Raw genomic sequence first — 24,322 nt, 5'->3', positions numbered from 1 at the left:
GGTACCTCATTTTCTGATCTTGAGTGAATAGATCAGATTCTTATTCTAAAAAAAAAAAAGTGTATCTGTTCTAACTTGTCTGGTGGCTACCTGAAGGACTAATGCAAGTCACTTTCCCTTGTTCCTCACCTAGTCTGAACTCACTCAGAACTGAAAAGCAGCTAACAATGTTCAAGTAGTAAGGCAAACAAACAACCCAGAGCCACCTGGGGCAACAAAATTACAGTTCAGACATAAAACAGACTGCCTAAAGCCTGGGAGGAAAAGCTGGAGAGAGTTTCTTTGAGAAATTAGGTCATTCAAAAGTGTCCAAGTATACTGGGGAATTTAGAAGCTACATTCATGCCCAAAACAAGATGCATGTTCAGAAAAAACCTGAAGGGCCTACACTTTTCCCTCTGGCTGACAGCTAGGCTTACTGCAACCAGAAATTGAAAGCTTAAGGCCTTCGACTGAAATTAAAGGACCATAGATAGTAACTTGAAGCTGTATAAGGAAATAAAAATCCAGAAAAGATAATTACATATGTAAATAAATATAGTATTATGGGCACACAACGTATAATGATGCAATTTGTGACAACAACAACATAAAGATGGGAGGGAGGAGGAGAGGTGTATGGAAACAGTTTTTATATGCTACTGAAGCTAATTGGTATCAGTTCAAACTAGAATGTTATAAATGTAGGATGTTAATTAAAATTCCCATCATAACCATAAAAAATCAATAAAATACACAGAAAAGGAAATGAGAAAGGAATCAAAAGGGTACACCTTAAAAAATATCAACTAAGCACAAAAGAAGGCAGTAATGAAGGAAATGAGACACAAAAAAAGCATAAGACATACAGAAAACAAATAGCAAAGTGGCATAAGTAAGTTTTTCCCTACCAGTAACTAAGTGTAAGTGGATTAAAAACTCTAATCCAAAGGCAAAGATTGGAGGAATGCATAAAAGCCATGCTCCAACTACACGCCATCTTCAAGAGACTTATTCTAGATCAAAAGGTTCAAAGTGAAAAGATGGGAAAGATAGTTCACGCAAAGAGTAACCAAAGGAGAGCTGAGGTGGTTATACTAATATCAGATAAAACAGTCTTTTGGTCAAAAGTTGTTATAAGAGGCAAAAATATACCAATAAAAGAGTCAATTCATCAGGCAGACATAACAAGAAATAGGTGCACAAAACAACAGAGGTCTAAAATATATGAAGCAAATGTTGACAGAATTGAAAGGAGAAATATACAGTTTTACAGTAATAGTTGAAGAATTCAATACTCTACTCTCAATCATAAATGGAACATTTAGACAGAAGATCAATAAGGAAATCGAGGACTTGAGAACATCATAAACCAACTAGATCTAACAGACATAAATAGAACACTGCATCTAATGACAGCAGAATACACATTTTTCTCAAGTGCATGTGGAATGTTCTCCAGGATAGACAATACATTAGGCCACAAAACAAGTCTTCATAATTTAAAAAATATTACAATCATAAAACTATCATCTCTGCTTCTCTGTCACAATGGAATAAAATGAGAAATCAATAACAAAAGGAAAACTAGAAAATTCACAAATATGTGAAAATTAATGTGCTTTTTTTTTTTTTTGAGACAGGGTCTTGCTCTATCACCCAGGCTGGAGTGCAGTGCTACAATCTCGGCTCACTGCAGCCTTCACCTCCTGGGCTTAATCAATTATCCCACCTCAGCTTCTTGGGTAGCTGGGACTGTAGGTGCACACCACCATGCTCAGCTAATTTTTGTGTTTTTTGTAAAGACAGTGTCTCGCCATGTTGTCTAGGCTGGTCTCAAACTCCTGGCCTCAAAGTATCTGCCTGTCTTGGCCTCCCAGAGTGCTGGGATTACAGACATGAGCCACTACGCCCAGCCAAACAATGCTGTCATAAACAACCAGTGGTCAATAAAGAAGTCACAGGGAAATCAGAAAATACTTTGACGTTAATTAAAAAAAAATAACATACAAAAATGTATGGGGTGTGGAAACTATTTTATAGGTGTAAACACTGACATTATAAAATAAAGATCTCATTAACCTAAGTTGCCATCTTTAAGAAACTAGAGAAAAAAGAGAATAAAACACAAAGCTAGCAGAATGAAGGAAATAATAAAGGTAAGAGCAGAGATACACAAATGGAGAGCAAAAAAACACTAGAGAGAATCAACAAAACCACAAGTCAGTTCTTTGAAAAGAAATTGACAAATCTTTAGCTAGACTAACTATGAAAAAGAAGAAAGAAAATGCAGTAAAATGAGAAATGAAAGTGGGGACATTACTACAAACCTTACAGAAATGAAAAGGATTATAAGAAAACACCATGAGGAGGGTGAAGCAAGATGGCTGAACAGATGCTTTCACCGATTGTTCCCCTGCTAACCTTGCAGGAACACCAATTTAACAACCATCTACACACATAAAAAAGCACCTACATAAGAACCAAAAATCAGGTAAGCAATCACAGTACCTGGTTTTAACTTCATATAGCTGAAAAAGGCACTGAAGACGGTATGAAAGACAGACTTGAATTGCTGACGCCGCCCCTTCCCCATATTCCTTCGGCAGCGGCCATGAGATACAGAGCATCTGTGCTCTTGAGGGAGGGAGAGCACAGTGATTGTGGTACTTTGCATTGAACTCAGTACCACTCTGTCACAGTGGGAAACAAAACTGGACTAAACTCAGCCAATGCCCATCCATGGGGGCAGCATTTAGATCAGCCCTAGTCAGAGGGGAATCGCCCATCCCAGTGGTTAGAACTTGAGTTTTGGCAAACCTTTCTACCACGGAAAAGGTGCTCTGGGGTTCTAAATAATCTTGAAAGACAGTCTAGGCCGTAAAGACTGCAATTCCTAGGTAAGTCCTAGTGCTAGTGCTGGCCTTAGAGACAATGGACATGGGACACTAGCCGGGGTGGCTAAGGAAGTTCTTGTGACACCCCTTCACCAACCTCAGGCAGCGCAGCTACAGCAAAAAAAAATAAATAAATAAATAAAAAAAAGACTCCTTCCTTCTGCTTGATAGGAGAAGGAAGATAGGGCACTGGGCAATCATGAGGCCCCCATTCCAGACCCTAGCTCCCAGATGACATATCTAGACACACGCTGGGCCAGAAGGGAATGTGTTGCTTTGAAAGGAAGGACCAAGTTCTGGCAGATTCATCACCTGTGACCAAAAAGCCCTTGGGCCCTGAAGAACCAGGAGTAATACACAGACAGTAAGCCGTGGGCCTTGGGTGAGACTCTGAGATGTGCTGCTTTCAGGTACCAGCTTGGCCACAGTGGAGTAGAGCACCAAATGGGCTCTTGGGGTCCCTGATTCCAGGCCTTGGCTCTTGGATGGCATTTCTGGACCTGTCCTGGTCTAGAGGGGAGCCCTCTGCCCTGAAGTGTGAGTCCCAGGTGTGGCAGCATTCACCACAAGCTAACTGAAGAGCCCTTGAGCCTTAAGTGAACATCAGTGATAGCCTGGCAGTACCCACCATGGGTCTAGGTGATGGTGGCAATGTGAAGAGAATCCTCTGCCTATGATAAGAAGAGAGAAGAGTGGGATGGACTTTGTCTTACAGTTTAAGCACCAGCTTAGCCGCAATTGAATAGAGCACCAGATAGATTTGTAAGGTTTTGGACTCCAGTCTTTGCCTCCTAAAGAGCATCTCTGGACCTGCTCAGGGGCTGGGGGAAACTTGCTGCCCTGAAGGGAAGGACACAATCCTGGCTGGCTTCACCACCTGCTAATTGTAGAGCCATAGGGTCTTCAGCAAACATAGGTGGTAGCCAGGTAGAGGTTACACAGGGCCTAGGGTAAGACCCAGTCCAATGCTGGCATCAGGTCTGAACCAGGGAAATCCCAGTGGTGGAGGCCACAAGGGTGATTGTGTCCCCCTGCTCCCAGCTCCAGGCGGCTCAGCATAGAGAGAGACTGAGAAAAAGTAACGGTAGAAAACAGGAGTCTCTGCCTGGTAATACAGAGAACTCCTTTGGATCTTATCCAAGACCACCAAGTGGTGCCTCTACAAGACTGCAAGAACCACAGTGTTACTGAGCTTAGGGTTCCCCCTAACGCAGATACAGCTTAGATCACAACATCCAAGTCCTTTCAAAAACCTGGAAAGCCTTCCCAAGAAAGACAGGTATAAACAAGCCCACACTGTGGTGACTACAGTAAATACCTAAACTCTTCAATGCCCAGACACTGGCAAACATCCACAAGCATCAAGGCCATCAAGGAAAACATGACCTCCCCAAATTAACTAAATAAGGCATCAGGGACCAATTCTGGAGAAACAGAGATATGTGATCTTTCGGACAGAGAATTCAAAATAGCCGTTTTGTGGAAACACAAAGAAATTCAAGATAATACAGAGAAGGAATTCAGACTTCTATCAGATACATTTAACAAAGAGATTGAAATAATTAAAAAGAATCAAGTGGATATTCTAGAAGTGAAAAATGCAACTGAAATACTGAAGAATGCATCAAAGTCTCTTAATAGCAGAATTGTTCAAGAAGAAGATAAAATTAGTGGTCTTGAAGACAGGCTATTTGAAAATACTCAGTCAGAGGAGACAAAAGAAAAGAGAATAAAAAAGAATGAAGCATGCCTACGAACTAGAAAATAGCCTCAAAGGGCAAACGTAAGAGTTACTGGCCTTAAAGAGGATGTCAAGAAAGAGATAGGAGTAGAAAGGAATAATAACAGAGAACTTCCCAAACCTAGGAAAAAATATCAATATTCAAGTACAAGAAGGTTACAGAACACCACACAGATTTAACTGAAAGAAAACTACCTCAAAGCATTTAACAGTCAAACTCCCAAAGGTCAAGTACAAAGAGAAGATCCTTCAAGCAGCAGGAGAAAAGAAACAAGGATAAATACAAATAAAGCAATGGCAAAGAATGCTATAAAATCACACAATGGCCTGTAATCCCAGTACTTTGGGAGGCCAAGGCGGGTGGATCATGAGGTCAAGAGATTGAGACCATCCCGGCCAACATGGTGAAACCTCGTCTCTACTAAAAATACAAAAATTAGCTGGGCATGCTGGTGCGTGCCTGTATTCCCAGCTACTCGGGAGGCTGAGGCAGGAGAATTGCTTGAACCCAGGAGGTGGAGGTTGCAGTGAGCCGAGATTGCACCACTGCACTCCAGCCTGGCAACAGAGCAAAACTCCATCTCAAAAAAAAACAAACAACAACAAAAAAACCACAATGGAACCAAATAATTGGATTACATTAGCAACCAAATGATTTTTCACAATAAAGCTCTATCATTTAATTTTTTTAAAACAAAGAAACAAGTAACATACAATGGAGCTCCAATTCATCTGGCAGCAGACTTTACAGTGGAAGACTAACAGGACAGGAGAGAGTCGTATTACATATTTAAAGTGCTGAAGGCAAAAAAAAAAAAAGAAAAGTACAATATGCATATTTGATTTATTAGTCTGATATAAATTAGTACCTTTACCATTTTCCAGACAATGCTAAGATCTCAGAGCACTTTAACGCCACTCAACCCTTTTTACTTTTTGTGTTAGAACCATGCATTATAATCCTACATATATTATTATGTATATGCATGTTATATTTAAGAAGACATTAGTATTTATTTACAGTCAAAATGAATTTAGAAATACATCTTTATCCTTTCTCTTATTCTTTGTTCGTACTATATTTCCATGTTTCTGTTTGAAATTATTTTTATTCTTCCTTTAGTATTTCCTTTACTGTAGGTCTGCTGGGATACATTTTCTCAGTTTTGATGGTCTGAAATATCTTTATTTTGCCTGTACTTTTGAATAATATTTTCACTGGGTATAGAATTCTAAGTGGACAGTTGTTGTTTTTTCAGTATTTTAAAATGTCACTGCATCACCATCTGGCTTCCATTGTTCCATTGAGAAATCAGCTTTCAGTCTTACTATCAATCTTTTCATGCTATCATGTCTTTCCCTCTAGTTGCTTTTAGTATTTTCACTTTATCTTTGATATTCAGCTGTTTAATTTCCCCAGGTATATTTTCTTTATTGTCATTCTGTTTTGTTAGTGCTTCTTGAATTCGTAATTTCATGTCTTTTATTAAATTTGAAAATTCTTAGTCATTATCTCTTAAAATTTTGTGTTTACCCCACAATCTTTCCAGCCTCTCTGTGCCTGAAATTACATGTATATTAGACACTTGTATTTTCTACTTACCTATCTTCCAATTCACTAGTCCACTTTTCAGCTATGTTCAATATGCCATTATATCTTTTCCTAGTTAGATCTCTGACAAATCTTTTAACATTTTACTTGTTGAGTGGCAGGCAAGAGGTACTAGGTGAATATTTGTAGATCATATGACACTTACCCTCACAAAAGTTAAGAAGAAAGTAAATGAAACTTAAGTAATTTTTTGCCACCATTAGCAATTCTTGGAAGCCCAGGGGTTGAGTCATTAAAATTTATATGAATAACTAGTTTCATATAATAACTACATTTGATTTAAATAAAATGGAGCACTCTACAAAGGTTATATAAAAGTTGTCATAATTTAGGTTACATTTTATATATTTTATTATACCCCACATTTTATACTGGCTTGATGTTAAAAATCATTTTTTAAAAAAAAGACACTTACTCTCTCTCCTTTTCCGTCAGTTTGTCATTGATATTGTCTTTGATTGTTGATCTAGACCCCTTATGAATTATAGGATATCTGAGGGGCACTTGTAGGAAAAAGGAAATCATGGAGACCAGATGTGCAGTATAACCAAGGGCAACAGCAATGCTTCCATCATCTTTTGCTGTAAATTCAAAAGCAGAGGAAAAGAAGATAACTATTTACCTTATAAATAACCATAAGATAATAAATCATTTTCAAAGAATATTTTATAAAAATATGTGGTACATAAAATATTAATCACTTATCTAAATTATATAAATTTTATGCAAATTTAAACCCATTAACAAGACTTGAAACTTCATCTACTAACTGTATTTTAAACGTTTCCCAATAATTAATGTGATGAGATTAACATTTGATATATACCTTAAAGCAAGAACTCTTGATATGTCCAAATAACCATTGCTTTCTTTCCCAGCATTTTTACAGGAAGAATTAATACTCGAGTCTATTACATGATACGAAAATTAGCTTCAGAGGTTTAAACATAACAAACACACTATACAGTGGTTATAGATTTTATTCATTAATAATTTCCTAGGCAATATAGTTGTACTATTTTACAACATTATTAATTCTAAAGGGAAATGAAATAGTATAGTCATTCTTATGGGGTATGTTCTTGATATTGAAAAAGACAGGGTTACATAGTAAGTCTACAAAGTTTAATATGGGTTAAGGGGGAAAATGTTCTAAACAGCAAAAGCAAAAGATGAAAAACCACACTGTTCATATACCACCCTATTTATGCAATATAGGTGGAAGCAACTACTAGGAAAAAATGCAGGTATTTTATAATCAGACATAAGCATCTAGCTTTCAAAAAGCCACAGACAATTACATTTTCTAAACCTATCCAAGATTTCTGCCACTATCTATCAAGTGATCAATGATGATTCAGGGGCTAAGAACAGGGAGTAATACAACAGAAAGTTTTAAACTTCCCCCAAGAGGAAGGAAACAGGATCTTCTCGGCATACAGTATTCCTAAATGCTTTTAAAAGTGCACAAGACATTTAACACATAATCTGGAATATCCCATCTGGCTAGAGAAGAAGGGCTGAAATGATCACAATGACCATTGTCTTGACTATTCCCTGACTTCTAAGGGTAGCTTTAACCTCAATTACTAATAAAAATTTTCGCATTCTTCTTTCTGTTTCTACTTAATTATCTAAGCACTACCTTCTTATGGTAGAAGTGCCACTATAGCCATCCATTCCTCAGTGAATTCTCTACCCTTAACTACCATAGCAGACTATTGGTTTTTCTTTGGTAGTCTTATAAAAATAGGTAACTATTTATATATATTTTTTATATATACACTTTTTTCTGTCCAGAACTGTCTATAGTACTTTATATATGACAGTCATTCATTTACTAACAATGTTAAACACCTTTTAAATGCTATTTCATTCCTTTTACAGATAAAGAAACTAAGGCTCAGAGATTAAGGAATCTTTCCAAAGTAATAGAGCTAGTAAACAGGTTGGCTTGACACCCAATCTTCTACCATTAACCAGTCTACTGTACTGTCTCATAACTTCATTGTTAAACATTAATATAACACCTATTTTTTTAAAAAAAGATGGGGTCTCACTATGTTGCCCAGGCTGACCTCAAACTCCTGGGCTCAAGCAATCCTCATGCCTCAGCCTCCCAAGTAACTGGGACTACAGGTGTGTGCTACTGTGCCCAGCATATAACAATTTTTTAACTTGGGAGCCTCGAATGTACCAAGCATATGACACACGTGTACCACCTTAGTTTCTTCACAGTTTTCTAGTAAGAGCAAAGAGCACATAAAAAGTCTGAGAGTCCTCGATGACTTGCATAGTACTCAACAGAAAATGGGCTTCTCAAGGAATGTCAGTTCTCTAAAACAAACTCATGGAAAAAAATCAAACAGCAGTCATTTTCAACCAACTACTGAGTCATGCTCTAACTAACTAGAATCCTAATTATTTTTAGAGACCGTGTCCTCTTGCCCCAGTCTCACCCAAGTACCTTGAATACTACTACAACACTTTCCTTCTGCTGAAACCCAGACATCAGACTACCTTAGGGACTAAAAGTACTTTACATTATAAATTTGTTACAATATAAATTCATTATCATACAATAATAGAACTGAGAGAAACTTTCACAATCACTGGGTCTGATGCTACCAACTTGGAGAAGAGAGAAATGAGACCCAGGTGGTATAAATGGCTTGGTCAAAGCCATATAGGTAGAAACTATGAGTGATGAAATAACTGAGAGAATTGTGTCCACAATCCTCCAGAATACCTATATAGGTGTGGAGTCACAGCTGTAACTGTGAGTTTCTTCACAGGTGACTGAATTCTGCCTCGTGCTTTCCGTAAAGATTAGGTCTTATCAAATTTAAAATATTCCTGTCAGTAAAAGGACTTGATCTTCAATAACCACCTTTTGAAGGGAGAGGGGAAGAGGAAGAGGAGGAGGACTTAAAGACAGATAATACTATGCTAAGTTGCAACTTCCCTCTATGTGCTTTATACAAAGCTTTTCCTTTCCTACATGACCTGACAGAAGAGGATTTGAAAACTTCCAGAAAGCAGCAGGCCTCTTAAATGAGCCTTTCAAGCAGGTCAAATGCAAACAATGAATGTTTCAAAAATATCTATCTAATGCTAAACATTCAAGCATCTACATTTTTCCCATATTATGAAAGGAGGACTGTTAAAGAATTATATTTGTGTATTTTGAGACTACATCCACATCTCTATTAAAAGAACAAAAAGTTGGTTTTCTAACATCATCTCCCATCAATGAACAAAACAACTGTGTTTAAATTTAAAGATAAAAAGGCATCTCTAAGAGAAGTCTACACACAGAAATCAAAAAGAAATAGCACACACTGAAAATTGAATAATATTGGAAATCAGCTTTGATTCAAGTTATTCACACTCACCATTCTTGCCACAAGTCTTCCCACTCCACCTATTAAAAATTCTAGGTTTCCCATTCCAGGCCATAGTGCTCCATCACAGCCTCAGTGTTAAACATTGTGGTGTTAGATTTCCAATATTGAAGCTTTATATTAAAAAGCATTTTAAAAGGACCATGGGTGATGCATTACAGGGCCTAAGGGTATTCCAATACCCTCAAAAGGAAAACCACCTCTTGGTAGGGAAGTCACTTTCATCACCCCAAGACCACTGAATCTCCAGTGGGAAAATGTGAGCTCATGTGGTTAATTATGGCTATTGCAGGCCATGCAACCTCAGATGTCACATTCTGTTGCCAATCACTTTAGCTAAAAAACCAAAAGGTTTAAGGTTTCCAGCATTGCAAGATCTGAAAGATTTTTTTACCTGCCACAGCCAAAACCCAGCTCTCTGGGGTGTGCTTTTCCAGTAAGCATTAATGACGTCCCTAACACCTAAGGCAGAGCAGAGGTTTGTGTACCTTATGGTGTTCTGGGGGTTAGAAAGGTCACAGACGATAGTTTTGTTAGTGAGAAGTTGGAGCAGGAGTGGAGGGTCCAGGGAGAAACACGAATGAACCTTAAGGTATGTGAAAAAGATGCTAATTCCAACAAAGTTTTAAGGGGCTTGAAAATAAAATAAAAACCCACAGTTTCCTCATAATAAATAATCCTGGTTTATTTTTAAAATGTAGGTAACCACTCAAGGCTGAGTGGTTTTTGTATAATTTTTATGACAACAAATTCCACAAACACGCAATGGCCATAACATTATAAATTAATTCAAATGTTCCTGTGATTTATATGTTGGACAAACTGTTAATATTCAAACGCATCCAAGTACAGTAAGTGATCTAAAAGCTCTTACCATCCTGCCTTCCCAATCACTGAGGCAGCTGATTTGTTAAGGAACCAAGCACCCACTGATCCAGACAGGACAAAATATTTAAGACTCTAATCACTGCCACAGCATCTATGGAATCATTCCATGTTCTCAATGAGACATTGTTTGACATATGGACTCTCCTTTCCAAGAAATCACGCCTGCATAAAGGGATACAGACACAGAAGGAAATCTGGGTCTCATTACCACAAAAGGCTCTCGTGTTATGGATTACTGACACACACACACACACACACACAGACACATTTTTTTTTTTTTAAGCTAAATGTCTCGGTCAGTGGAACTCAGATGAACACCCTTCACTGGACAATTTTCTTCCATTGTGTCCAGGTCTCCTTGGCATACTCCAACAGTAACTTACCCACTTAGAAAAGCACAATAATGTTGGAGTACTACGGTGGAGTTTCCCAAACAGTATCACCCCATGCAGCGTAAAGTCTATCCCAGCAAAGTCTCATGAATATCACAGAACAACCAGCTTGGAGTTCCTTCACTAGAGTCTCTCCCAGAAAGCAGCTGCTATAGAATACTAAAAAGTTGTCACAGGTTTAAAGAGGTTATTATTCAAAGCGAGGAAGAAAACTGCATTGTGGCAAGAATTATATGAATCTTAGAATCAGGCAGACCAGGAATAATCTTAGGTTTATCACTGGTTAATATGACTCCTCGAAAAAATTAACTAATCTCTCTGAGCTTCAAATTTTTTTCTTTTTTTTTCTTTTTTAAATTTAGGGTAATTCCTTTCCTTACAGATGGAATTAATTCTCACAGTTGTGAGAATTAGGGTAAATGTGAGAACATCATTATGTTCCATGTTATCATATTTCTTTCCCTTTCTTATTTTCTATTTTGAAATGGGTTCTCACTCTGTCACCTAGACTGGAGTGCAGTGGCACAACCATAGCTCACTACAGCCTCAAACTCCTGGTCGCAAGCAATCCTCCCACCTCGGTCTCCCAAAGTGCTAGGATTACAGGCATGAGCCACCATGCCAGGCCTATGTTACTATATTTCTACTCACCCAGCCTAAAATGTCTTCTTACTCTTTTTTTCTACTGGAAAACATCATTTTAGTTTTTAAGACACTGAAATCATCTTCTCTATAAAACTTTTCCTGATCCCCTCCTGATAGAAGTGATTATTCTCACTTTTTTGAGTACCATGTACCTGCTATAAACTTCTAAGTGCCTGACACAGACTATGAATTCAATAAATACTTATTGACTTTCTTGATTACAAATCTGATATCCTCAACTGGACTATAATCTCACTGAGGCAGGATCAATGTCTTAACCATCTCTTACACCCTCAACACCTGGCACCGTGGATGACATACACAGAACACTCAATACATTTAATGGAAGTGTCTTGCAGGATACTAACATAAGATTTTTTTTGTTTGTTTTTGTTTTTAGACAGAGTCTCACTCTGTTGCTCAGGCTGGAGTGCAGTGGTCCGATCTCAGCTCATTACAACCTTCACCTCTGGGTTCAAGTGATTCTCGTGCCTCAGCCTCCCAAGTAGCTGAGATTACAGGTGTGTGCCACCACACCCAGCTAATTTTTTGCATTTTTAGTAGAAACAGTGTTTCACCATGTTGGTCAGGCTGGTCTCAAACTCTTGACTTCAAATGATCTGCACACTTCAGCCTCCCAAAGTGCTGGAATTACAGGCGTGAGCCACCGCACCCAGCCAATATAAGATTTTTAAAGTCCAATATTACTGCATGTGCTTCTTAAAATTTCTGATTCCTAAGGGTAATGGGGAATGAATAGGACCTTAGAGTAAAATTAAACATTTATTTCATTTTATCTCACATTTTGTTTTACAACAACTGCACTAAAAAGCTACACTAATTTATTAAAGGGTAGGGAGACTGTATTCAGCTTGTTGGGCATTCTAAGTGTAGATAACTATAAAAGCTATGAAAAACTAGGAGACAAGGAATTTCAAAGAAAACAAAATAGAATCAGGACACATCTCAGAGTAATCAGACCACCACTCCTGATATTCCTGCTTCCCTGACTGCCCCCTTCAAATCATTCTGTATTTAGCAGCCAGAGTGACTTTTAAAAGCCTCACTCAGCTCATGCCATCCCGCTTCTTGAAGTCCCTCAGGCATTTCCTACTTCCTTGAGAATAAAATATCAACTCCTTATAGTGACCTCAAGGCCCTGGCTGCCCTCTCCTACCTCCTCTAACATAGCTCTTCCCTCACTCACTATGCTCCAGCTGCACACGTCTGGTCTTTACTGTCCTTCCTTCCTCTCTCTTTTGCAACTAATTCCAATTATACTTATTGAGTACCTCCTATATGAAAAGCTTTTTCAAATGTGATTTCATTCAATCATCACAAGAAATTACAGATATAGATATCTTATTTTATAAGAAATTAAGCTGAAAGATTACATGATTTACTCAAAATACAAGTCTTTTCTCACATTCCCCCAACCCTGAGTTTTTTGAGAGATGCCAAGCCCATTCCTCCTTCATCATCGCCTTTGTACTTGGTGACCCTTCTCCTAGAAATGCTCTTCCCCCAGCTGTAGCATAGCTGGCTCCTTTTAGCCTTCAATTTTATACTTCTCCTTAGAGAGGTCTTCTCTGACTGCTTTATCTAAGGCAGTTTCTTCCATTCTCTGGGATAGCATATTCCTTTATTAAATACTTGCTAGTTACTTATTTTCTTGTTTATTGGCTGTCTCCCCCAATAAGCTCCATGGAAGGAGAGAACATGTTTACTTTCTGCATCATTGTATCCTCAAAAGGCACAGTGCCTGGCATTTAGGTGTTCAATGAACATTTTTTTCAATGAATAATGTTCTGTATCCCAGGAAACTGGTACAGGACAAAAGTACTCAATATGTTTACTAAATGAACAAATGAGGAAAATGACGCACCATGGGCTTCAAGATACCACAACTTTGCCTAAAATTAACATCAAAACACATTTTTGTGAGTGTCTTACAGATATCTGAGGGAGCACTATGAAATGGAAACCAGACAAATCCCAGCTATATTATTACCCAGTTTTGTGGCCTCAACCAAGTCACTGAATACCATTTTCCTTACAGGATCCCTTTGTTTGCTTTTGTAAGTATTAAAGATTAGGCAAAATCTTACGCATTTATAGCTACTGGTATACCTCACTTATTTTTCACAACAATCATATAAGACAGGTAGAGCATAAATTAATAGTTCATTCAATCAATTAGGAAATCAACTCAAAGGTTACATGACTTGTTCCAAATTACATGGTTTATAGAGGGGCAATCAGGACTTGACCATAGGTTTTCCACCTCCTGGTTTATCACTCTCCTTTTATCACGTCTGAAGTACTTACAGGTTAAGGGCCCAACAGGGTAACAAAACACTCTTAGATGTTAAATGATCACCAATAAAAACAGCTTCTTTATAGGAAAATGAAAGTCCTGATCAAAACTAGCAATGCTCTCTTCTTCAGTAACTTCTCAAGTAGATAAAATGCTGGCTTTGGGAATAATCTATAAAGATATTTAGTAGGCCCCAAAGCATTGTTTAGGCTAAGGGAAAAGAATCCACTTTGCTAACAATAAAAATAATCACTGATATGCCAAAGAAAATAAATTCTTTGGAATATTTGCAAAGTGAGCAGGAAAAACAAAAGATTTTAAAATATAGAAATTACTAAGGATCATATTCTATAATACCTTTAATGTAATTTATTTATTTATTCTTAGTTAAAAGATAACAGAAATGATAGTATAACAAATTAAGCCTGTGGTAATGGAAACTTCACAAAATTAAATTTTCAAATACTTCTCAGGTCAGGAGTAATATGACTTTCTAAATAATAACAGAACAGATTTTGTTTGCTGTTCCTCTGCTCCCAACCACACACAAATTTTTCATAAAAATCAAACCAAAAGGAAGGGCGATTATTTGTATTAAGAACCTGACTGCCTAATTTGCTTAAAGCCCATTTAAAAACTATTTTCTTTTAAATTTCTAATATAACGTTCAGTAATTATTTTTCTATGATCAAACCTAACATTCTATCTCCTATCAAGGAGTCTGACATACATACTTGCAATTGGGAATGGACAGAAGGTCCAAAAATTCTTTTGGATAAAGTGCTAGGCAACCAGCATTTCAAGATATTCTATTTCCATATATTAATATATAACAAATCTTCAAAATAAAATACCTTGGAAGTCCTCAGAATTAGGCAACTTGACACTGCATACAAAGTAATCCTTATGTTCATTCTGTGAATTTAATTAAAGAATAAAATTAATAAATAAAGCAAAGAAACTCTAAGTTAAATCTCAAAGAAATCAGCAGGTTGGTGCTGACTCAAAACACTGTTCTAAACTCCAAGTATTATCATAATTGTTGAAGCTCGATGATGAGTACATGATGATTCATTCTACTATCTCCCTACATTTACATATACTTGAAATTTTCTATAATAACATTTAAGACGTCATGTCCAAGGAAAAAGCCATGTAAAATTATCATCATAAAAATATCCTTGTTTCATTCACATATATAAATGGTTTAACAAGATTCTATAAGCAAACTCAAATCCAATTAGCTTTCTTCTCTGAAAATTAGTCTTTTAAACAACTTTTCATTAAAAAGAAAACTATCAAATGTAGCAGATTTAATTCTCTGAAAAATAATCCTAATCAATTTTATTAAAGTTTTCCTTTTTTCATTCATTCTAAGAAACTAGGCTCAAAAACCTAACAGCCTGACAGTTATCCCAGGAATATCTTAAGTAACACTAATACATGAAAATTATCAATCATATTTTTAAAGCAGTGCACATATATGTGCATGTATATGACAGAAATGGTGATAATGGGTGGGGTGCGGTGGCTCACACCTGATATGCCAGCACTTTGGGAGGCTGAGGCGGGTGGATCATCCTGGCTAACATGGTGAAACCCTGTCTCTACTAAAAATACAAAAAAATTAGCCGGGCGTTGTGGTGGCGGGCGCCTGTAGTCCTAGCACTCGGGAGGCTGAGGCAGGAGAATGGTGTGAACCCGGGAGGCGGAGCTTGCGGTGAGCCAAGATTGCATCACTGCACTCCAGCCTGGGTGACAGAGCGAGACTCCATCTCAAAAAAAAAAAAAAGAAGTGGTGATAATGGATAATGTGGTTAAGTAAAAAGGTCCTAAAGAAACCAAAAATAATTTGGCAGTCTTTCAGATGATGAGTGCATCTCACCACCAAAGTGATATAAATGAAATAGTAGAACCTAAGGCCAAACAAGTCTAAATCTATGTTTTAAATAGACATTAGCTTCTGAATGAATCATGACAGAGCATATGATTAAGCCTAAAGCAATGAGTTTTTTCATTAAGAGGAAATTTCATACAGAAATCATCTTTTCAAAAAGAAAAATATTTTCAGAAGATCTGAAACTTACCAAATCAATAGGGTAAATGTAGGAAAGCTCAGAGAGTAATTGCCTGCAACGAATTGTCAACTGAGCATTAGTCTTCAAAAAGAGTTCTCTAATGAGGAAAGAAAAAATACATTTATTAAAAAATATATGCTTGCATGCTTTGTAACATTTATTTCCAAACAATTAATGCAAAGGAAGATTATACCGTCTGTAATAGGCCACAGAAACTCAGAAGTAGAAGCATAAATAATAGCTACCATAAGTCTTGACCTATCTCCAAATAGTATCAATCAAGCTAACTATATACTGAGTGCTACTGTGTGTGATCAGTACCATGCTAAGAAATGTAAAGGGGGCTGGGAGTGGTGGCTCACTCCCATCATCCCAGCACTTTGAGAGGCCCAGGAGTTCAAAACCAGCCTGGACAATATAGGGAGACCCCGTCTCTACAAAACTAAAAAAAATTAGCCTGGCTTGGTAGCGTATGCCTGTGGTCCCAGCTACTTGGGAGGCTGATGTAGAAGGACTGCTGGGTCCTGGGAAGTTGAAGCTGCAGTGAGCCCTGACCATGCCACTGCACTCCAGCCTAGGCACCAGAGCAAGACCCTGTCTTTGAAAAAAAAAAGAAATATAAAGGGTACAAATAATCATTCACTAGGCATCTACAAATGCCTTATTTAGTTATTCTAACAACTCCAGTAGGTTGATATTGTTATATCTATTTATAAACAAGGAAACAATATTTGGAGAGTCTGAGTAATCTAACCAAGATTTCACAGTCAATTTAATGAGACCAATTTGATTTCAAGAAAGATCTGGATGGCATTTCCTCAAAAATTATTCTATATTTCACTCACAATTACATATTATAATTACCTCAAAAACCAAAATGTTGGACTGTGAGAAAAAAAGTAAAAACAACAAATAAAAAGCTATAGTATGAAATTATCCTTCTCCCTCTCTCTTTTTTTTTTTTTTTTTTTTTTTGATATGGGGTCTCACTTTGTCACTCAGGCTGGAGTACTGTGGCACAATCTTGGCTCATTGCAGCCTCGACCTTCCCGGGCTCAGGTGATCCTTCCACCTTAGCTTCCTGAGAAGCTAGGACTACAGGTACGCTCTACCATGCCTAGTTAATTTTTGTATTTTTTGTAGGGACAGTGTCACCATGTTGCCCAGGCTGGTCTCAAACTCGTAGGCTCAAGCTATCTGCCTATCTCAGCCTTCCAAAGCGCTGGGATCACAGGCATGAGACACCATGGCTGGCACCAGCTCTTTTCTTGCACTACTTAAGAAACATGATCAATAGATAAAATACCTGTAAAGTAAGCTGCCTGATCAACTGTGTCAAGAATTTAAGAACAAAAGGAATTTAGGAGAAACTGTAGGTCAAAGTATAACATGACATATATATGGTCTTTGCCCCCGGTTCTTATCACAGAGCACCTAAAAACCTTGGAATTTCCTGAGCGATAAGAGTGTCTTCTGCTATTCATTATGAGCCCCTTTTGATCACACCACAGTTTATGCTAATGAGATGACTTAAGGCAGGGGCTCCTAGACAGCCTCAGGATGGAACCGGTCACTAGAAAGACCAAGAGATTAGAAGGTTGGACTTTCTTCCCTAACCACCAAACTCTGAGAAGAGGGCTGGAGATCAAGACCTATATGAACTCTTGCACAACAAGATTTAATGAGCTTCCAGACTGGCGGTATCTGGAGATTGATGTGCACAGACGGGGCATGGAAGCTCCATGCTCCCTCTCCCATACCTTGCCCTATGCATCTCTTCCATCTTGTTCATCTGTATCTTTTGTAATGTCCTTTATAATAAACCAGTAAGGGTTAAGTAAATGTTTCTCTGAGTTCTGTGAGCTACTCTAGCACATTAATCGAATCCAAGGAATGGGTTATGGGAACCTCTATTTAAAGCAGGTCGATCAGAAGCACAGGTCACAACCTGGGGCTTGCCAACTGGCATCTGATGTGGTGAGGCAGTCTTGTGGGAATGAGTCCTTAACTCTGTGGGATCTGATACTATTTGCAGGAAGATAGAGTGAGAATTGAATTAAATTCTAAGACATACAGTGAGGGTTTGCTGGAGAATCTAATGTTAAAAGCGTTGTATTGAGTGGTGTGTAACAGTACGAAAATCACTGGTTTTTTTCTCATCTAAAACAGCACTGAAGACAATGGGATCTAGTCCTGGCTTTGCTAGTGAGTTGGACAAACAGTAACTTACCAGAGCATCGCCTTCCTATCTGCAAATTGAGAAAATTAGAATAGATAATCTCTATGGTTTTCTATAGGTCTAGCACTTTTTTTTTTTTAAGACGGCATCTCGCTCTGTCGCCCAGGCTGGAGTGCAGTGGCGCCATCTTGGCTCACTGCAAGCTCCGCTGCCCGGGCTCACGCCATTCTCCTGCCTCAGCCTCCCAAGTAGCTGGGACTATAGGCATCCGCCACCACGCCTGGCTAATTTTTTGTATTTTTAGTAAAGACAGGGTTTCACCATGTTAGCCAGGATGGTCTCGATCTCCTGACCTCATGATCTGCCCGCCTTAGCCTCCCAAAGTGCTGGGATTACAGGTGTGAGCCACCATGCCCGGCCGGTCTAGCATTTTTGAATCCCCAACTGCTAAAGTTTTTTGAAGAAAAGTGCAAGATGGACAGACTTTCCAGGAAAAGCAAGTGAAGATGAGCAAAAGAACAGAGGTACTAATGAATTAAGCACATGTTGGAAAAAATGAAGAGAAAAACTATTGGCATTTGTTAAATGAATGTTGGGAGAGCGACTAAAATTAACTACAGTTGCAAGGTGCCAATTTATTACAGGCTATTTGAAAGTTAAGTAAAAGGATCACCATATTAAGAAGATAAAAATGCCAGGCATGATGGCTCACACCTGTAATCCCAGCACTTTGGGATGTTGAGGTGCAGGATCACTTGAGGCCAGAAGTTTGAGGCCATAGAGAGCTATGACTGCCCCACTGCACTCCAGCCTGGGTGACAGAATGAGACCCTGTCTATGAATGAATGAATGAATGAATGAATGAAATGTTTCTCCACATTAAAAAAAAGAAGATAAAAAATAAGGTAAAAATGGTATTTTTAAGAGGAGAGGTCTGATCGTAGCATGAAGAACAATCTGGAAAGATGAAGAGACTGATGTTAGAGAGATAATCTAGTTGCTGAAGTAATCCAAATGAGCTAACAAGAAGCAGGAGTAAATCTGAAAAAATTATTGAAAAAAAACCTATAAGCTAAACCGCATGTAGAAGACAGGAGGAAGAAATTCAAACATTAAACCATGATGTTGTGGCCTAAGAAACTCAAATAGTGTTCATGTTTCTGATTATAACTACATACTAGGAGCTTTCATAACTGACCTCTGGCATGGTGCATGACACACAGTAGATGCTTAATTAATGAATATGTGTTGAATAAACGAATGTGGTACTGAGGTATATGGACTATAAATTAATACTAGCAGCTTTAAAGAATGCTACTTTTTCAAATCTATCCTCACAGTAAACTCCACACTCATAGCAATTCTTCTCAGTGTGCATTTACCTTTTTGCAGTGCACTCCTTCCTCAGCTCATTTAGGGATTCCTTCTGGAGTTGAAGTTTGAGGTGCTCAGCTGAAAATGCACTTCCTAGAAAGAAAAGGAAGGAGACAATTCCATATGTAACATAGGATTACTCAATCACAACCAAAGAGGCCAAGCCAAATCCCTGACTGTGAGAGGGAAATAAAAAGAGTTAGGGAAAGTGGGTTGAGTACAGAGATCTTCTGGGGAAAGTAGCTAGAATAAACTTCCCTATTGGTCCAATTTTCACATAAGTCCAGCCTCCAGCAGGAGCCTAAGAGTATACACCTAAGACTCTCTGCCTATAAATATTTCTCAATTAATGACTGAGAAATATGGTCAGCAACTGATTAAGACATCAAAATTCAGACTTCGCTTTAAAAAAATGAGTGGTTGGGTCAAATGGTATTTCTAGTTCTAGATCCCTGAGGAATCGCCACACTGACTTCCACAATGGTTGAACTAGTTTACAGTCCCACCAACAGTGTAAAAGTGTTCCTATTTCTCCACATCCTCTCCAGCACCTGTTGTTTCCTGACATTTTAATGACGGCCATTCTAACTGGTGTGAGATGGTATCTCATTGTGGTTTTGATTTGCATTTCTCTGCTGGCCAGTGATGATGAGCATTTTTTCATTTGTTTTTTGGCTGCATAAATGTCTTCTTTTGAGAAGTGTCTGTTCATGTCCTTCACCCACTTTTTGATGGGGTTGTTTGTTTTTTTCTTGTAAATTTGTTTGAGTTCATTGTAGATTCTGGATATTAGCCCTTTGTGAGATGAGTAGGTTGCAAAAATTTTCTCCCATTCTGTAGGTTGCCTGTTCACTCTGATGGTAGTTTATTTTGCTGTGCAGAAGCTCTTTAGTTTAATGAGATCCCATTTGTCAATGTTGGCTTTTGTTGCCATTGCTTTTGGTGTTTTAGACATGAAGTCCTTGCCCACGCCTATGTCCTGAATGGTATTGCCTAGGCTTTCTTCTAGGGTTTTTATGGTTTTAGGTCTAACATGTAAGTCTTTAATCCATCTTGAATTAATTTTTGTATAAGGTGTAAGGAAGGGATCCAGTTTCAGCTTTCTACATATGGCTAGCCAGTTTTCCCGGCACCATTTATTAAATAGGGAATCCTTTCCCCATTTCTTGTTTTTGTCAGGTTTGTCAAAGATCAGATAGTTGTAGATATGCGGCATTATTTCTGAGGGCTCTGTTCTGTTCCATTGATCTATGTCTCTGTTGTGGTACCAGTACCATGCTGTTTTGGTTACTGTAGCCTTGTAGTACAGTTTGAAGTCAGGTAGCATGATGCCTCCAGCTTTGTTCTTTTGGCTTAGGATTGACTTGGCGATGCGGGCTCTTTTTTGGTTCCATATGAACTTTAAAGTAGTTTTTACCAATTCTGTGAAGAAAGTCATTGGTAGCTTGATGGGGATGGCATTGAATCTATAAATTTCATGATATTGATTCTTCCAACCCATGAGCATGGAATGTTCTTCCATTTGTTTGTATCCTCTTTTATTTCATTGAGCAGTAGTTTCTAGTTCTCCTTGAAGAGGTCCTTCACATCCCTTGTAAGTTGGATTCCCAGGTATTTTATTCTCTTGGAAGCAATTGTGAATGGGAGTTCACTCATGATTTGGCTCTCTGTTTGTCTGTGATTGGTGTACAAGAATGCTTGTGATTTTTGTACATTGATTTTGTATCCTGAGACTTTGCTGAAGTTCCTAATCAGCTTAAGGAGATTTTGGGCTGAGACGATGGGGTTTTCTAGATATACAATCATGTCATCTGCAAACAGGGACAATTTGACTTCCTCTTTTCCTAACTGAATACCCTTTATTTCCTTCTCCTGCCTGATTGCCCTGGCCAGAACTTCCAGCACTATGTTGAATAGGAGTGGTGAGAGAGGGCATCCCTGTCTTGTGCCAGTTTTCAAAGGGAATGCTTCCAGTTTTTGCCCATTCAGTATGATATTGGCTGTGGGTTTGTCATCGATAGCTCTTATTATTTCGAGATACGTCCCATCAATACCTAATTTATTGAGAGTTTTTAGCATGAAGTGTTGTTGAATTTTGTCAAAGGCCTTTTCCACATCTATTGAGATAATCATGTGGTTTTTGTCTTTGGTTCTGTTTATATGCTGGATTACATTTATTGATTTGCGTATGTTGAACCAGCCTTGCATCCCAGGGATGAAGCCCAGCCATCTCATTACTGGGTATATACCCAAAGGACTATAAACCATGCTGCTATAAAGACACATGCACACGTATGTTTGTTGCAGCACTATTCACAATAGCAAAGAGTTAGAACCAACCCAAATGCCCAACAACGATAGACTGGATTAAGAAAATGTGGCACACATACACCATGGAATACTACGCAGCCATAAAAAATAATGAGTTCATGTCCTTTGTAGGGGCATGGATGAAACTAGAAAACATCATTCTCAGTAAACTATCGCAAGGACAAAAAACCAAACACCGCATGTTCTCACTCATAGGTGAGAATTGAACAATGAGAACTCATGGACACAGGAAGGGGAACATCACAATCCGGGGACTGTTGTGGGTTGGGGGGAGGGGGGAGGGACAGCATTAGGAGATATACCTAATGCTAAATGACGAGTTAATGGGTGCAGCAAACCAACACGGCACATGGATACATATGTAACAAACCTGCACATTGTGCACATGTACCCTAAAACCTAAAATATAATAATAAAAAATAAATAAAAAAAAATGAGTGGTTAATTCCTTTCCAACCAAAAATGCTACAGAATAACATTACTGAAAGTATATTTTAAAAAAGAGTTAAAAAGTACCTGTATTTTGACTACTAAAATATAGTTCATAAATAAAGGAGTTTTTATGAACTGTCATCTTCTTCATAAATATCATTATTTTAGGCCAGGTGCGGTGGCTCATGCCTGTAATCCCAGCACTTTAGGAGGCCAAGACTGGCAGATGTCTTGAGGTCAGGAGTTCGAGACCAGCCTGGCTAACATGGTGAAACCCCATCTCTACTAAAAATACAAAAATTAGCTGGAAATCGCTTGAACCTGGGAGGTGGAGGTTGCAGTGAGCCAAGATCATGACACTGCACTCCAGCCTGGGCAACAGAACGAGACTCTGTCTCCAAAAAAAAAAAAAAAAAAAAAATCAGTATTTTAGTGAAAATCATAGTATATAGGAAATGTGCTGGAGTGCAGTGGTGCCATCTCTGCTCACTGCAAACTCTGCCTCCTGGGTTCAAGCGACTCTCCTGCCTCAGCCTCCCCAGTAGCTGGGATTACAGGCACCCGCCACCATGTCTGGCTAATTTTTGTATTTTTAGTAGAAATGGGGTTTCACCATGTTGGCCAGGCTGGTCTTGAACTCCTGACCTCAGGTGATCCTCCTGAAAACACACATATTCCCTTCCTCCCTCCTTCTTGCTCCACCACACCCCTAGGCCATTATATTCAAACTGCTGAAAACCAGAAATGAAGAGAAAATATCCAAGGCAGCCATAGAAAAAAGACACATTACCTGCAGAAGAACAAAGATTTCCTAACCTGTCCTCAATCTTTCTTGCGAATATCCAATAGAGGTCTATGCAGAAGAAACTGCAAGCTGGTAAAAACTGCCTTATATCTGCCGTAGTCACATAGTAGTCTACACTTGGTCATTAACGATTTGTTAAAAGCTTTACCTCAATTATTTTACCTTATTACACAGCAGCCCCCAACTTCTTCCCATGCTCTGCCATTAGTAATCAGTGCTCACATCCTACCTCTCCTTGGAGTTTGTCTGTCTTTCCTCATACTCAAGCTACTTGGTTGCCTTGAGATCCTAGCTTTCTGATGGATTTAAGAAAAGTTATGACTTTGTACATTATCCAGTGTTTTTTTTTCTTTATTCTTAGGGTAGAAGTGAAACTCCTTCCACCTACACCTTAGGCAGAGGCTGGAAGGAAAATCTGAGGATATTAATTTGATTTTTTAAAAGTTCTCCATTCTTTGTATTGTCTGTTTATTTTGGGTCAGCTATTCTGTTTATTCAACTTGGTCTCATTCATGCTGTTTTCCTCAAATATCTGATGATCCTTAGTGCTCCTTTCAAACCCATGAATAAGTGATTAGATTGATTAGTATAGACAATTGGCATAGGTTTCCTCTGGAGCTATGAGATTTATTTCCACAAAAGGCCTCACCCCTTAGTGCCATTAGTATAAGTGAGCTGGTCCTGTTGACAATTAGGCTTTCCTTCTGGGTATATATGCTGGGAGAAGGTATACTTTTACTTCGAATTACTGCAACTGTCAAGGGAGCTTCACACTGGGATTTTATTTGGGGTAGGTATTTCACTCGTGAGTAGAGTTGTCTTTCATGTTTACCTCTGGGTTGGTTATAAAAGTCCAGTCGCTTTAGGTTCTACTGCAACTTTCTACCATGTCAAACACTTATACCATGGGACCTAACCAGGTCAGGAATCCATTATGTTTAGAAAGCAGCTACAGCAAATGTTATAGAAAGCTGCTCCAAATGCACACAAGAAGGAGAATGGGCCAAAAGGCTCAACTACCCTGATTATTGCTCTAGTTAATTCTTGATCTCAATACTGGCAAATTCCAAGCTTGAAGCCTCTGATGGTTCTCTCTATCAGGAACCCTACGATGGTTCTCTCTATCAGGAACCCTACCTGCAGCCGTTTCCGTTTGTGTTCTAGGCTACAGTTTTTCTCTACTTTAGTTTATTCATCAAAACAGTCCTATCTACTTTGTAGCTTTGAGAACTGTGCCAAAACCTTTGC

At 38.4% G+C, this 24,322-nt stretch overlaps 1 protein-coding gene across 1 annotated transcript in view; it reads right to left on the bottom strand.

Annotated features, from left to right (window-relative positions):
* Positions 1-24,322, bottom strand: part of UVRAG (UV radiation resistance associated) — a 333,170-nt gene that overhangs the window by 128,231 nt on the left and 180,617 nt on the right. Inside the window, exons 9-12 of the mRNA XM_032166960.2 lie at positions 19,515-19,599; positions 15,963-16,050; positions 14,730-14,790; positions 6,645-6,810 (exon numbers count right to left, since the gene is read on the bottom strand). Coding sequence (XP_032022851.1) covers positions 6,645-6,810; positions 14,730-14,790; positions 15,963-16,050; positions 19,515-19,599 — 400 coding nt within the window. The remainder of the gene's footprint in view (positions 1-6,644; positions 6,811-14,729; positions 14,791-15,962; positions 16,051-19,514; positions 19,600-24,322) is intronic.

This window comes from Hylobates moloch, unplaced genomic scaffold, assembly GCF_009828535.3.
Source record: "Hylobates moloch isolate HMO894 unplaced genomic scaffold, HMol_V3 SCAFFOLD_11, whole genome shotgun sequence".
NCBI classification, from domain to species: domain Eukaryota; kingdom Metazoa; phylum Chordata; class Mammalia; order Primates; family Hylobatidae; genus Hylobates; species Hylobates moloch.
Note: the sequence above shows the minus strand (reverse complement) of the source record. Positions and strands in the feature narration are given on the sequence as shown.